Genomic DNA, 14,639 nt, shown 5'->3' on the forward strand with positions numbered 1-14,639 from the left:
AGCAATCCACGTGGGAGATGCCTCGCTTACCTGCCATGTAGGCTGGTTTACATGATGTAGGCTGGTTTACATGATGAGCACAGACTGACAGGCAGTGGCAGAGGAGCAGAAGGGCTCCTGTCAGTCATCGTCTCTCTCTGAGGCATTATGTGTCTGTATGTCAACATTGCTATCACCGCATAATGTGAACTTTATGCTCTGAGGTCCCTCGATCGGTTTCCCAATGGCCCTGACTAAGTTAGATATACACTGAGGGCAGGGCTGACACGTCTGGCTTAAAAAGGGGAACACAGGCTTACAGGGCTCATTGTGTACAATAATTATTATACGTGTGTTTAATCATTCCACAGGTACCATCATTTCTGAACATCTAGCCTCACACATACTTATTGCATTCTAGCAGTGGCTCTGTGTTCCAGGAGCTGTGGTTGTAATATCAGTACAAAGAGTCCTACCAATCTACAATATTTAGCAGGGGTCTGTAAGAAAACGCACAAAACAGAACCAAGTGAACAATAGAAAATAATTATGTTTATTATTTATTTATTTAGCCGAATTAAAACTCCTCAGAGTGAACATGAAAAACTGAAACACTTAGTTAGTATGCATGTAAACGTACTGTGGGACTTTAATGGGCATAACAGAATCAGAATCAGCCCAGGCAAAGCAGTGCAATATTTTCTTTCTCTGTGCAGTTTGTAGCCTCAGTGGAGATGTGAACGCTTTCGTAGGAACATCTGTGACTTTTTGGCCTGCAGCATTCACAAACTTAAAAAAAAAAGATTAGACTAAACCAGACCGAGTAGCCTTTGCAAGACACATATGGGGCCAGGGTGAGGACAATTTATTTGTGTGTGTGTGTGTGTGTGTGTGTGTGTGTGTGTGTGTGTGTGTGTGTGTGTGTGTGTGTGTGTGTGTGTGTGTGTGTGTGTGTGTGTGTGTTTGTGTGTGTCAGTGTGCAGGGACATGATTACTAGAGAGACACAATCTCCTCCCTAGGGGGAATTTCATCATTTGAGAGGTGACTCGCCATTTTGATGGCTGACAACTTTCTTTAAAAAGTTATTATCTTCATCTCAAATGTACAAATGACAACAACAAGCATAGTTGTCAACCCATACAACTTTATTTCAAATCTTAGTTCAAAGTTTTTGTGGGAACTTTGGGTTCAACAGGTTAGAAGCTTAACATTTGTTGAAATACCAACTTGTAATCCCACAGGACTCCATGCATACATTTCATTCTACACTAAACTCCAAACTACATTTTCCAGCAAAGGCCCAAACAGTGCCATACAGGCAACCGCAGAGTGACGTGCCCTTTTCAATGTTTTCTTTTTGTATCTTCCGTTGTTGTGTCTCTGAGGATCCATCCATCATAACTTAGAAAGAGTGAGTTAGGGGAAGAGTCGATCATCTTTATCCTCTGTAGAAACACTAGATCAAAAACAACACAACATATTAGCAAAGCAGTTGGGACTGAACCAAAGAGACGTGAAGGACTGAATAGGTTGGTAATCATGATCTCAGTTTATACAATTCATTATTTACTACCTACAATATTACAATGCTACAGACCTGTATGCATAATATACTATAAGAACCACGCATTCAAACTTCAAGTGTGTTATATGACAATCCGGCTCAGTTAAGAGTTTAGTTTTAAGGTGCAATAGAAAGAAAATGTTTAGCTTCTGGGTGGATATAGGATTTTATTGTGAATCAAGATATGTTTGTTGTTGCTGTTGTTGATCTGTCTTCCCTTGTTTATTTATTTATTCTTACAATATTATCAGTTGCTTTACAATTCTAATTTCGTAAATGATTATGATTAATTGGATATGTTTTATAGTTCTGTATATTCTTTTGCAAATGAATGTATTCTAATTGGGTTTTTGCGCGAGGGACTTTAGGACCCTGCTGAGTCCTAAGCGCACATGGCGAAGGGTGGCTGCTCCGGTACGAGAGGCGAAGGCGAGTCTGCTGCTTCACTACTCTCTCCACTATCCTCTCATTCTGTCTTTTCTACCGCTTCTTTCCACATCCCTTTTCCCACATGAGCAACACCTCCACACACACACAAATACATTTAGCGAACACATGTGTTTGCACGGTTTATTCCCCGGAGCGTTGCTCGCCAAACGTCTGGTGTATGAAGAAAAAGTTTTTGACAGCTTCTCCTTTGGAAATGACAGCCTGCTGCATCTCGCCGGAGTCTTGGTGGTGCTGAAGACTGATTTCTCCCCGTACCGTCTTTCCCCCACTACACCACTGTGAACTGCGTTGACCTGTGTCTCCACCCTGTCACCTGTGTCTGAGTGTGTGTCAAGTGTCTATGGTCTTGCTGCATTAACAACGCAGTCTGACCGGAGCGCTTTCACCCGGGCATCATGAGGACCTGGAGGCGGCGGAAGAACTTTGCCTTTCTCATCTTCGCTCTCCGCGTCTGGTGCCTGTCCACCACGGCAACAGAACATGTTGAAAACACGCTCCTCAATACACAAGAGGGTGAGTAGGCAACATACAGCCCAACTGTTAGGATCAATCTGTCATTAGTTATTTGGTTAATTTTCATGCATTGCTGCAGATGTTGAGCCACAGTCTGGTTGTCAATGTAACACAACACGTTTTTTTAGTGTTGTATTTGGACTGGATTTAAATCATGTTTCATTAGGATAGGCCTACAGATAGATACAGTCTTAATAGCTCTGTTATTATAATATGGTTACCTTGTTGTAGTCCAATATGTAAAAATAATGTCCCTTGTTTTCATAGTTGTAAAAGTGTATGTTCTTATACAGCCTTTCTCATTTGGGATATGCAAAGGAGGAGAATAGTGCTCCCCCACCCTATCTTTCTGCTCAGATGGAACAATAAAAGGAAGTGTCAGGATGGACAGATGAGTTTAACATCCAGGAGGATACAGCATCATCTTTAGGTTGTAAACACAAGAACCAAACAGGATGTTATTACTATTCAGCACAGCTGAGCTAAACTTAATCTGCTGACAAGAATAAGCCAGTGATAACCGGGTATTGTGTGTATGGGACAGAGCGCATGCCACCAGGATGCAAGTGTGTGTGTGTGTGTGTGTGTGTGTGTGTGTGTGTGTGTGTGTGTGTGTGTGTGTGTGTGTGTGTGTGTGTGTGCATGTGTGCTGCTGTGCATGTAGGCTAGTACCAAAAATAAATGTGTCAAAGATAAAAATACAAGGTTATGTTAAAGATTCATTAATCACCTTTTAAACCAGACTGCCACACTAGTTTATGTGGATCTTAGCCAGTCAGAATCCTAAATATTTAAAGTTCAAGGAACGACTCTTAATAGTTTATCTCATAATCTCACATGACTCAAATACTACAGTGCCCCGCTAAAACAACATCATTTCATCATCACAAAGTAAAATAAAATTTTGTCTGATTTTGTGCTATCAGACATGAAGCCTGAAAGTGCATCCTTCATAGTACCTCACAAATGACAGTAAAGCCTTTCCTGAAAATTACCCATGTGGCAGAGAAATATAAATATGCAATTCACGAAATGTTGACCGCACACATCATCTCAATGTGGGGTCGTTAAAGCTCTCATTTGGAGGCTTAGCTGATGTAAGAACGTGGGGAGTGCAAATAGTTTTAAAGGGTAGTAGTGTGAGTATTGAAATAGGGCAGTATGTACCACCTCTTTGATGTCAGCAGGATATTGACTTCAGCTTCTTGTTTGTCATGGCCTTGCTACAGTTCTACAACGTCTTGCCTTAATCAAGGTGTAGTGTTTAAGCCAGAATGAAGCTAGAGATGTTTTTTTCCTTGAGGTAGACTCTCCCTCAGTTCTCCCACAACAGTGTTTGGGTCGGCATATCTAATTGGAAATAGATATAGAGATAAACAAAGCCTTCCTCACTTCAATAATTCGACTGATGATTTTGTTTAATGATGGCATGGTGGGGGATAACAGGAGCTGTTGATAGAAAAATAAATCCCAAGGATATTCTGTTGAATATAATTTATAATCTAACTTGCACACTGTGTTTATATGTATATGATTCTATAACATGTCATTCAAAAATGACATGACAGAATTAAGATTGATAATACGGAACTGCAAAAAAGTGCAACCAAAATACATGGTTTAAAAGTAACATAATGATTGGGGATCCTAACTTCAGACTGTCCGAAAACAAAACATATTAATGTTGAAGTGACACATCCCTCAAGCGGAAAAGATTTTGAAATAGTGTTACGTTGGCATAGAGCCTCAAAATCCACTGAGAAATAAATTAGAGGTGATTGGATGGGAAAATGTCTGACTTGGCTTCCCCTTTCACAATTACTTTGATATCTTGTATCCATCCCTGATCGTTCCCTACTCTGAATCGATTTGTTTTAGTAATGCAAAAAACTCTGATCTCTTTCCAACGCTAACCAAGTCGTTTTTGTGCCTAAACCTAATAAGCAACCCATAACCATACCAATTTTTGCAAAGCCGAATATCAGGTATTCATCAGCATGGAGTAAAGATGCCTGTGAGTACTATATTGTATAATATAATAGGCAGCCCGACATATGAAAGTGTAAAGTTGTAGGTAGGTATCTATTCAGCAAAAATGGCCAGGCTCGACAGTGGCTTAATTTTGACACTAACAGTCACCTGAATTTGACTAGATTTGTTATGGGTGCCCAGTCGGAACCAGCAAAAGTTGGGCTGATGCCATGAGTTAACACTTACCCAAAGCTAGCCTGAGTTCTGCTAACTGAAACAAATTCTCAGACTAAACAGGCAGAAATCCACAACTTCCAAAGACCCTGCCAAATCTAGCAGCGATATAAAGACCAGAGCTAACTGACATTTAGCGCCAGAACACTTCTGAGTGTGCCAACACACAGATGCAATCGGCTACCTGGATGCAGTTCAAACACTGTGTTAGCAGATACTGAATTACGTGATGCATCAGATAGTATATCAGATAGAAACTTCTGGGTGTGGATTTTGAAAGTGTCCTATTAAAGCTTTGAAGCTCCATATTGCACTTCTAAGTAGTTGTAGAACAAGTTAACAGGTTCAGGTTCAATCAGGAAAAGCAGTTAGTCAATTATTAAGTATCAAAGAGGAAAATTAGACAATGTATGCCATTGTATCGATCAAATACATTATGTCTTACAATATTTCACTCATCTTAAGCTATTAGCCATCTCCCTTGGCCTAAAACTTGAAAGGAACGGAAAGTTTGTCACAGACATATGCTTTTTTAACATCAGAAAGAATAGATGAAACGATCAAAAGGTTGACTGGATGCTCCTGGAACGATTCTCAGAGAAGTGACTCATTTCGCTGTTATAGATGAATTAAAATAATTGCCACTGTGTAAACGTTGTTGTAATCGAAATTTTTGAAAACACTGTTTGTAAGAATCTACAAAGCTGAAATCAGGTGATTAGTTTGGAGTGGCCATCTGCTCATCATTAGCTTTCCCAAAAAACTAAAAGCCAATAAAAAGTCACATAAGGGCAATAATCACATGGGCTGTGTTCAGAAATCTCTAATGAATTGCTCTTTTTGTCTTTGCGTATCAAGGTTTTTTTTTCTGAAGTCTGATCTTCTATTTCCTTCTTCGAGGCAAAGGAAACTCAATAAACAATTAGAGAGACAAAACCAAATGACCTGGATTAGATTTGAGGATATTATCTGGCCAGACTGCAGCGTCAGGCAGAATGAATTAGAAAGATTAGAACGTCTGTGTTGTCTGAACAAACTGGCGTAGAAGAGAATACAAATAAAAAAACCTTCCCGGAGCGCCCTGAAACACATAGAACTTCATGCACGATTCCTTTTCGGTGTCTCAGGTGCGCACACACATCCCACCTTTCAGCACCGTTTCCATGGATGTAACTCACACCCATCCTCCAGGCTGTGGTGGGAAACGTATGGGCTGCCATCTGGGCTAAGACAACCCACTTTTTCTGCTAAAGCTATTTAGGAAACAACCTCCCCATGGTCTGTATTTCAAACCCTTGGGGGGTGGTGGGCTGTCACTTGACATTTTGAGTGCATGCTGGCATTGATCTGTTGGCCACGAGGGAACGACAGACACAGTTAGGAACGTCTCCCTCTGTTAAGCATCACTGGTCATTACATCCATCAGTGTGATTTAGCTTCTACCCAGCTCACCACGTGCCACTCTGCCCGGGGATTGACGGGATCATGGATAAAGTCCATGTTATGAGAGGGCAACATAGAAAAACTACTCACAAAACAGCAGTGTGCGCGATCTCTGAGATGCCTAATGCTGTGTGATAATGTGAGAAAGTAACAAGCGCACATGGAATAACGCTCCGGGCAATTCCAGTCGTCTGGAGTGTTTAAAGACAAGATGTGAAGGATAGACGGAAAAGAAAAAAAAAGACAACATGTGAGAGGAGTGTCGTTTAAACTGTGACAAATCTGAGTGTTAGACCGCAACAGAGCTGCAGACCCACCACCTGACAGACAGCTGTCAGTCATGGGCGTTATAGATGAGGGTGGGTGCATTTCCCAGCATCAAACCTTGGGAGAACCAAAAGAGACATAGAGACAGGTTGAAAAGGGGTTTTATCTGTTCTCTCATCCATGTTCCACTGTGAATGGATGTGTCATAGTCCATGTAAAAGCTCAGATGTTTTTTGTGGCATGGACCAATTGTTCTGAAATCTTATGGAAGAATTAATAGATGTAAAGTACGAAGGGAACACGGAGTGGCTGCTTTTGCAACGTATAGTGAACAGCACTCTGTTGCTATTTATGCTAGAATGCAGAATGAAGGCAGATATTGGTTTTGCGAGAGCTTGGTGCACTCTCACATTAAATATGGATGAGAGGCTAGAGGTGTTGCATAAGAAATAGGTAATATTTTGTCTTCTACAAAAGAGCTTGTACAACTTATACATTCTTAATTCTTTGTTCCCTCTCCAGAAATGTTAGGTTCAGTCTTGTATGAGTGTAAGAATGGATGTCTGTCGTCGCAACTCTGTGTCAGTGTATTTACTGTGAGACTCTGTTGATTGGAGTCTAGTTATACTCTTAAATCATCAGCCTTTATATTGTGGAAGCTTTTTAATGGAGGGAATAGAAGCTGCTTTGAGTTAGTATTACATCATGTACACCTTTTTGAAGAGAGACCTAAGGCAGAGGTTGGTTGTCCTTTGCCCACAGCAATTTGGGACCTCTTGATCCTGTGTGTGTGTGTGTGTGTGTGTGTGTGTGTGTGTGTGTGTGTGTGTGTGTGTGTGTGTGTGTGTGTGTGTGTGTGTGTGTGTGTGTGTGTGTGTGTGTGTGTCATAAATATAGTACACTGCATTAACTGTGAAGCTGCACTTACGCACAGCGTGGTGCTTTGACATGAATGCTAATGTAAGCATGGTAACATAATCACAATGGTAATATGCTGAGGTAAGGTTAAAGGTGAAGTAACCGGTTTATTAATGTTAATATAAGTGTTAAATCACTCTTTATTCATACAGTGATCACTTTCATAATGTGCGCGTTTCATAAAGCCAATTTCTCAGTCAGTGGCTCTGCATGTAATCGGCTAATAAACTTTTCGGGGGATCCCGAAATTAATATCCAATCACAAGAGAGAACGCTACACACAGACACTCGTCTCACTTATGGTCTCACTGCCGGTGCACGCCAGAGCGATATATGGATGAATGTTTATGCGCCTACAATGGCGGAGCAGGTAAAAATCCTTCACAATGTCTGTTTTGATGGTTTTTATCATGTTTTAATCACACTTATGGATCTGAGATGATGCTAGATAACTCGCTGCGTGAAGACCACAGTGCATTAATGTGGTGACGTAGGGACGAGCGAGGGGACTGCTAACTGCATTAACTGACAGGAAGTTAGCTAAAAGAACCATTCCGCTTACAGCACCTTTAAGCAGGTAATCTTAGTGTGTCAGCAGGTTCATATGTGCACTAACCACAAGTACATCTGAAGGTAGTGGGAATGTACTTCCTACGAATTTGGTCTTAAATAAAAGTATTGGAAGCATTTACATTTCAATCTGATGGTGGCACTGAACGAAAAGTCAGAGGATTACCAAATTTATTACAAACGCATCTTCCTCAGACATGAATTTCAGCACCAAATGTCATGGAAATACATCCAGTAGATGTTCACACGTTTCAGCCAAATGTCAATTTCATGCTGACAGCAGAGAAAAAGTCATCAGGGTCAATAGGGTTCATTCTCTGGGTTCTATGAATGTCGGAGCAAAATTCCATTTCAATGCATGTAATAGTTGTTGGGAGAAAAAAAACTAAGCAATTCGACTGACCGACATTGCCGTTCATACTGCCCCGCCCCCCCCCCCCCCCATCCCCCGCACCACCACCACAAATGGCTCCTAGGTGACCCAGCAAGTGTGATAAGTTTCTGTTAATCCGCCAAATCCTCCAAGATGATATCCCCTTTGCTCCGAGACTTAATGCTCAAATCTGTGCGAGACAAGACCGGAATTGGCTTTTTCCACTGTTGCTCCCACAGGATGGAAATGGGACACATGCGCAAATCTCACTAACCCGCCCCCGAGGAAGTCTCCTATTACCATTATTTCACCGTGAGCCGCTGACCTCGTAGTTTACTCTGTCAGGCCAATAATGGCTTGTTCTGTTTGGAGTGGATTTTTGGGGGGGTCCCACATCAAGGATTAACACCTTCTCAGCTTCACTACTAATTACTCCAGTGTGTCATCACAGGGGAAAGTGAGCCATGAGGGAGTTTAGATAGAGTGGAGGACTGTTGAAATATGGCAATGGAGAAACACTCAAATTCTTGCCAAAGTCCTCCTGTGAAATGCTTTGGGAGTCTTTGTTTCTCTGGTTGCCTTTCCAGACCCCTTTTTTCTTTCCCGCTGTTAATAATAAAGCCAGAAATGATAATCCCTATAACTCTTACTCAATCGTCAATTAATTACAATACACAGCAGACACTTGAGTAAGGCAGAAACCTCATTTCATAGTTATAAGTCTGTGACATCAGAATACCAGCTCTGGTCAGTGTCTCGTTGAACATTACTGTCATTTCCAAATGTATCGCTGGAGAACATGAACATATAGTGTAAGCATGGCCAGTTCATTGTGCGGCTCCAGATTAAACGCCAAGATGAAAAATACAGTACATTTAATTTATACAGGGAAAAGGAGCCTGTATGTAAGTTTCACTGGATGCTTTATTTCATTAGCTGAGAGAGTGTCTTCTTTTAAGTTGCTTCGAGCGTAAAACATCAATCCACATGCGGCAGAGTGTAGCACACACTTCAGAGAGCTGTACTCCTCCTTTAAACAATGCTGTCTACTTTTGCACGTCTTTTATTAGTCAAGGAACATCATAGTGAGGAGGATGAGCTGTGTCAGCAGCAGCGCAATATTTTTTTCTTTTAACAGTTTATAAAAAAGGGAGGAATTGTAAAACGCTCCTCTCTTTGATGTACTGGAAGGAAGAGTGTTTGTAATGAAACGAACCCCGGGCTTTATTTAAGTGCTTTATATTAGTTTCACACTGTGACAAGATTCACCGTAACACCTTGTAAATTTGTATACATTCTTAATTATGTTGTTGTCTCTGAGTGACACCCACCTTGTGCAAATTAAATACATGTCAGGACGGCCTCACACAGGTATCACTGTCTAACTGATGTTTCAGAAGGAGATAGATGAGATGTTTTGCTCTGTTACTTCCAGGAACGGCTCCATTAAGGCGAACCGTGAGCTGTGTTTTAAGGGCGGCCTCATTCGCCATTCTCTTTGTTAAAGGCTCTCTATTTTCCCCGGGCACAATGTAGGTGTAGCATCGTTGCTGTATTTAGGTCAGTAGTGTTTTTCATATGGAATCAGTAATTGGACCTGCAGAGTGCCCTGGTAATGTGTTTGTAGGGCTCCTTTGTTCCACGTCAACCTAAAAGATGAAAACATTGTAGCTTCTTTAATACATGATTGCATAGATGAGAGAGTGTAGAACCCGCATTGTCTAAGGCGGAAGTACGAAAAATCCAAAGGCACTAAGATCTTCACTGATTCAGAGCACTATGCAGCACCCTTTTGTACAGCCTGTCAAACTATTCCTCTCTGTCTCCAATTTGTCTCCCAAAGTGCACTTACTAATGACTAAAAGCCCTAACAACAGACCTGTATCATTCCCAATTAGTAATGGCTGTTAATTGCATGTAGAAGGCTTGAATCAGTTAAGCATTTACTGAGCTCAAAAGTCAATTAATTCAAAGGTTTGAATTTAAGGAAGAATTTGACATTTTGAGGTGAAAAAGGCATGTTTTAAAATGACAAATGGCTGCATGTAGACAGTACTTTAACCCAAAGCACTTTATAATACCCCCCATGCACTCATTAAGACAAACACACATGAGCTACACTGCCAATTGCTAACAGGACCATCATTAGCCATTTGTGGCTCAGGACGTTTTTTTGACATGTAAACAGGATAGCATGGGGACGAACCACCAACCCCAAAATTAACACAGCTTATTTATTTACTGCTGCAGTTTTTTGTTGTGCTATTATTGATTCGTGAACCTGAACATGAACAATACTTTTATGAGTTTTAGAAAGTATAAAGACCTTTGTTTGTTTATTTTGTTTATAAGCTTTGCGGTCATGGAAAACATTGCAAAGCTAATTGCCCTCTCTTGTGTTCTTTTTATTTCATTTAAATTTCATGCAATAAAGGAAAAAAATATACAGAACCAACCTGTCAACACTGATGATAACACCTTTGTAATCATCTGTCCATGCAGTAGTTTCAGCTTGGCTCACTACCTTGCCACTTCCATGATCAATATGCATGATCAATACAGTAGGCACTCCCAGAAATGGTTCTGGGTTAGAGCCAGATTCTTGTCGACCCAAATTGCGAACAGTTGAACTTACCTAAGCTGTGTGTTGCTTTTTAGCGTTTTGGCACTAGGCCTTTATTTTTTTTAAGACACTTGTGCCCTTGTGTATAATGGTGGAACCTTCCTTGTCCTTTTCTTCGCTGAAAGAGGCTTCTTCAGTGAGTCACCGTTGGCTGATATTGTACTTTTGAGGACATTCAGACGCATCACAGGGGTTTGATTGGAGGCCTGCGAGGCCTTTTTTTGCAGCTGCTGTGCAGATATTGAACATTACATCTTCGCCATTATCAAAATCCATAGTCGTAGTTCTCTTATCCTCTGATCCGCTGTTATTGTTAACATTGACATCTCCAGGGGGCTTGTTGTTCCTCGCTTTATTTGACTGCAGTTGAAAGCTGTTGAGACCTGTGCGATTATGAGCAGCTAAAATAGAGGTTATCTGGCTATATGCAACATAAAAAATAAGTTTGTTTGCTCATTTTAGGCTTTAGGTACATATAAAGGACCTGTTTGCTATTTAAAATGAATCATTAGTGAAAATGATCAAGCCTGGTTCTCATCATTATTTTATCTGATAAAAAATCCTACCCTCTGTTGTAGGGATGGGACGATCCACTTTTTTTAGTTCCGATCCGATTCCGATACCTGGGGTTTGGATATCGGCCGATACCGATACTGACCGATACGATATCATAATTGTTATACATTTTTTCGTTGGTGGTGATGTTATGTATAGGAAGGCTTAAGCAATTCTAATTTAAAAGAGCAATAAATATACACAAATGCATATAGGTTTATCTTAAAGGCAGAAATCCTTCTCAATGATCACTTCTGCCCCACTAGAATATGTGGTGGTCTGTTTGTCTAAACAGTCTTTCTCTCTCTGGCTGTATTTTACATAGTAGAATTTGTCACAAGCCTCTCCACTTCCTTGACTTGGATTAGCTTTGGTTAGCTCACTGGCTAACAAACTCATATGTACTGTATGTCAAATTATAAAGTGATGTCCTCTCTCCCTCCACCGAACGTCGGCGCATGTTACATAGTAAAAAAAAAAAAAAAAAAAAAAAAAAAAATTATAAAAAAAAAAAAAAAAAAATCGGATTTTAATATCGGAGCTGTCAGTCCGATATCCGATACGCAGATTTCGGCCATATCGGACCCGATACCGATACTGGATCGGATCGGCCCCATCCCTACTCTGTTGTTCATGTTACTGTGAAAGTGTATTGAAAAGTATTTGTTGTTGACGGCTTTCTTCAAGGTCAGGATTGAACAATTAAGCTCAATTAACAATAACAAGTAGTGTTTTAATTCCTATATGCTCCTATCTGCATCATAATTTAGCTTTCCAAGTACACAGTCTGCATGTAAATGTTATTTTAGGCCAATCACATTGCAGGAGGTTTCTCCCGCTGTGATGTTGGCTCTCCCTTCTACTCCCTGAACACCTTGCCTGTAGATTACCCCGTGTCCTTCATTCCCCTGCGTCGACCTTCCTTACATTGTTCATTCTTTTATTCATCTTGTGCGAGCGACTCCATGAAAACGATGCTGATTTAGCAGAGATGGTGATGGCTGTGAATGGAAAGTAGCTTATTCTGTTTCTGCTCAAATGCAATGCAGATGATGCTGTACCTATGAAACATACTATTCATGCATGTTTAGCATCCACGCAACATACACCCTTCTCCCGAATGCAGCAGCATTGAACTAACTGAAGTAATTGTGGTTTATTTTGTTTGTTTACACCGTTTGCCGTGTCGCTTCCCTGCTATGTAAAGTGGACATCGGCCACTGTTTGAATTCCCATTATCTACCAGTGGATATGAAGTAAAATCATGCTCAGGGCGGGTAAAAAATGGAGTTGGCTTTCAAAGAGATCTGGGTATTTAGAGATAGGAGTGGGGGGAAAGTTTATTTTGTTTTCGGATGCCAAACAGAGTTGTGTTTTTTAGCTGTATGACCCGCAGCTTATTTTCCCTTGCGTCCAATAGAGGATGCAACTGTGGTTGGCTTAGCAATCAAGATACTCTCCAGAAAACATATGGGATTAGCCCAGTTTGAGTTGGAATTTCCAAAGGTTCCCTAAAGAGGATAAAGCCCACAAGAATGATCAACGTCACATTATTTTAGCCATTTTGAAGGGAATGCTTGTTTTGTTTTGGGGGGAACAGTGATAGATGTTGTGTACAAACCATAATCTTGAGCCAGTTTGTACTGAGGCCCGGTACACAAAAGAACCTTGACAAATTTGAAAACCAGCCTGCAGCTCTTCTGCACCACACATTACCAATACACATTAATCAACACATTAAAGGGGGTCAGCACGGTTCAAACAAAGTGTGTGTCGGATCGTTGAACAGTGTTTGAAAGACCCTGAATTGGGAAACTAACAATGCAACAAGCCATGCCAACTTCAAACTGTGCAGAAGTGAAAGAAAAGTGAGGCAGAATTTAAACATCTCTCTCTTAAGCTCTACTTTTAATTTTATTACACAACTACTTCCATCACTTTTTGCGTAAACAAATAATTGCCGCCCTGCTCACAACGACTATACACAATTTGACCCTCAGCGGTGGTCTGATGACATGTTTTTGTTGTTGTTGCATAATTTAGCTTCATTTCCCTCTCTGCATTGGTATTTAATTAACACAAACTCATTGAGAGTGCTAGACGAATTGTGCGGGACACCAGTGGAAGTGTTGAAGTCTTTTTTATTAACAAGACTTCTGATTGACTTGCCTTTTATAGCCCCGGTTTTAATGGCACTCAAGCCGCAGCCTGTGGTCTCTCAGTCATGCTGCGTCGTCTGTCTGCCGTGGTTTTCATGCACCACTAAAACCAACAAACTACCATCAGCACATGTTGAAATACCCCATTAAAAATAGGAGGTCCACTTTTTATGCCCCTGTTATCTTATTATGCACAGTGGATAAATGGGGATTCAGAGCCACACTGGGAGCACAGGGCAACCGCAGGCACAGACTGTTTGAAGTCCTAAGAAATGGTTGTTGTACTGGCGCAGGGGCCGTCGCTGAATTTTGCATTGAAAGAAAAAAAAACATTAGACTTTTAAGAGACAGAGTGCTTGAAAGTGAAGACATATCCAGCTGGGAGGAGAGAGGGAAGGAAGAGTAAACATGATGTGTCAGACTGCAATATCGCTGCTCGGCGTACTACTGAACTCTTGTTGTTCCCTGTGTGGCGCTACACACGCACACACAGACAAACAGATGCTTTAGGTGCGTGTCTCAAGGGATTAAGAAAAACAGGCCTAACTAAACCTTAAGACGGTACAGTAAATAGAGACGCAGCATGCTCACCCAGTTTGCCTTTGGTGATAGCACAGGGTACGAATCCTCAAACAACATCCCCCCTGCCCTCAAATACTCTTTCTCTCTATCTCTCTCTCTCTCTATTCCATCTCTCCAGAGCTCCTCTCTGGGTTTGTAACATGTATTGGTCTTCACAGGAAGCCTGCTGGTCCCGCTACAACTCAGACATGCTCAGTGCGGCCCTGGGAGCATTAAGGGCTGTCTCAGTTGTCTGTGGGAGAAGAGGGAGGGAGGGGAGCAGAGGGAATTGTGTCTTGTGTTTCCCACATTCAGCTTGAAGCCACTGATTCCGGTTTATAATATTTCATCCTACGCTATATATATATATATATATAAACGTCCCATACTGTTTGCCTCCCAAATGAGCACCCTTTTAAGGGCTGATAATTGGCTCCAAACTTTGTTAATTTCCCTTC

General features: G+C 41.1%; 1 protein-coding gene across 1 annotated transcript in view; it reads left to right on the forward strand.

Moving 5' to 3' along the window:
• Positions 1-2,389: 2,389 nt before the first annotated feature.
• Positions 2,390-14,639, forward strand: part of adam12b (ADAM metallopeptidase domain 12b) — a gene marked incomplete at its 5' end in the record, with an annotated part of 73,712 nt that continues 61,462 nt past the window's right edge. Inside the window, one exon of the mRNA XM_080037175.1 lies at positions 2,390-2,507. Within this exon, the coding sequence (XP_079893301.1) occupies positions 2,390-2,507 (118 nt within the window). The remainder of the gene's footprint in view (positions 2,508-14,639) is intronic.

Source organism: Ammodytes marinus (assembly GCF_949987685.1).
Source record: "Ammodytes marinus genome assembly, chromosome: 11".
Classification (NCBI taxonomy): domain Eukaryota; kingdom Metazoa; phylum Chordata; class Actinopteri; order Uranoscopiformes; family Ammodytidae; genus Ammodytes; species Ammodytes marinus.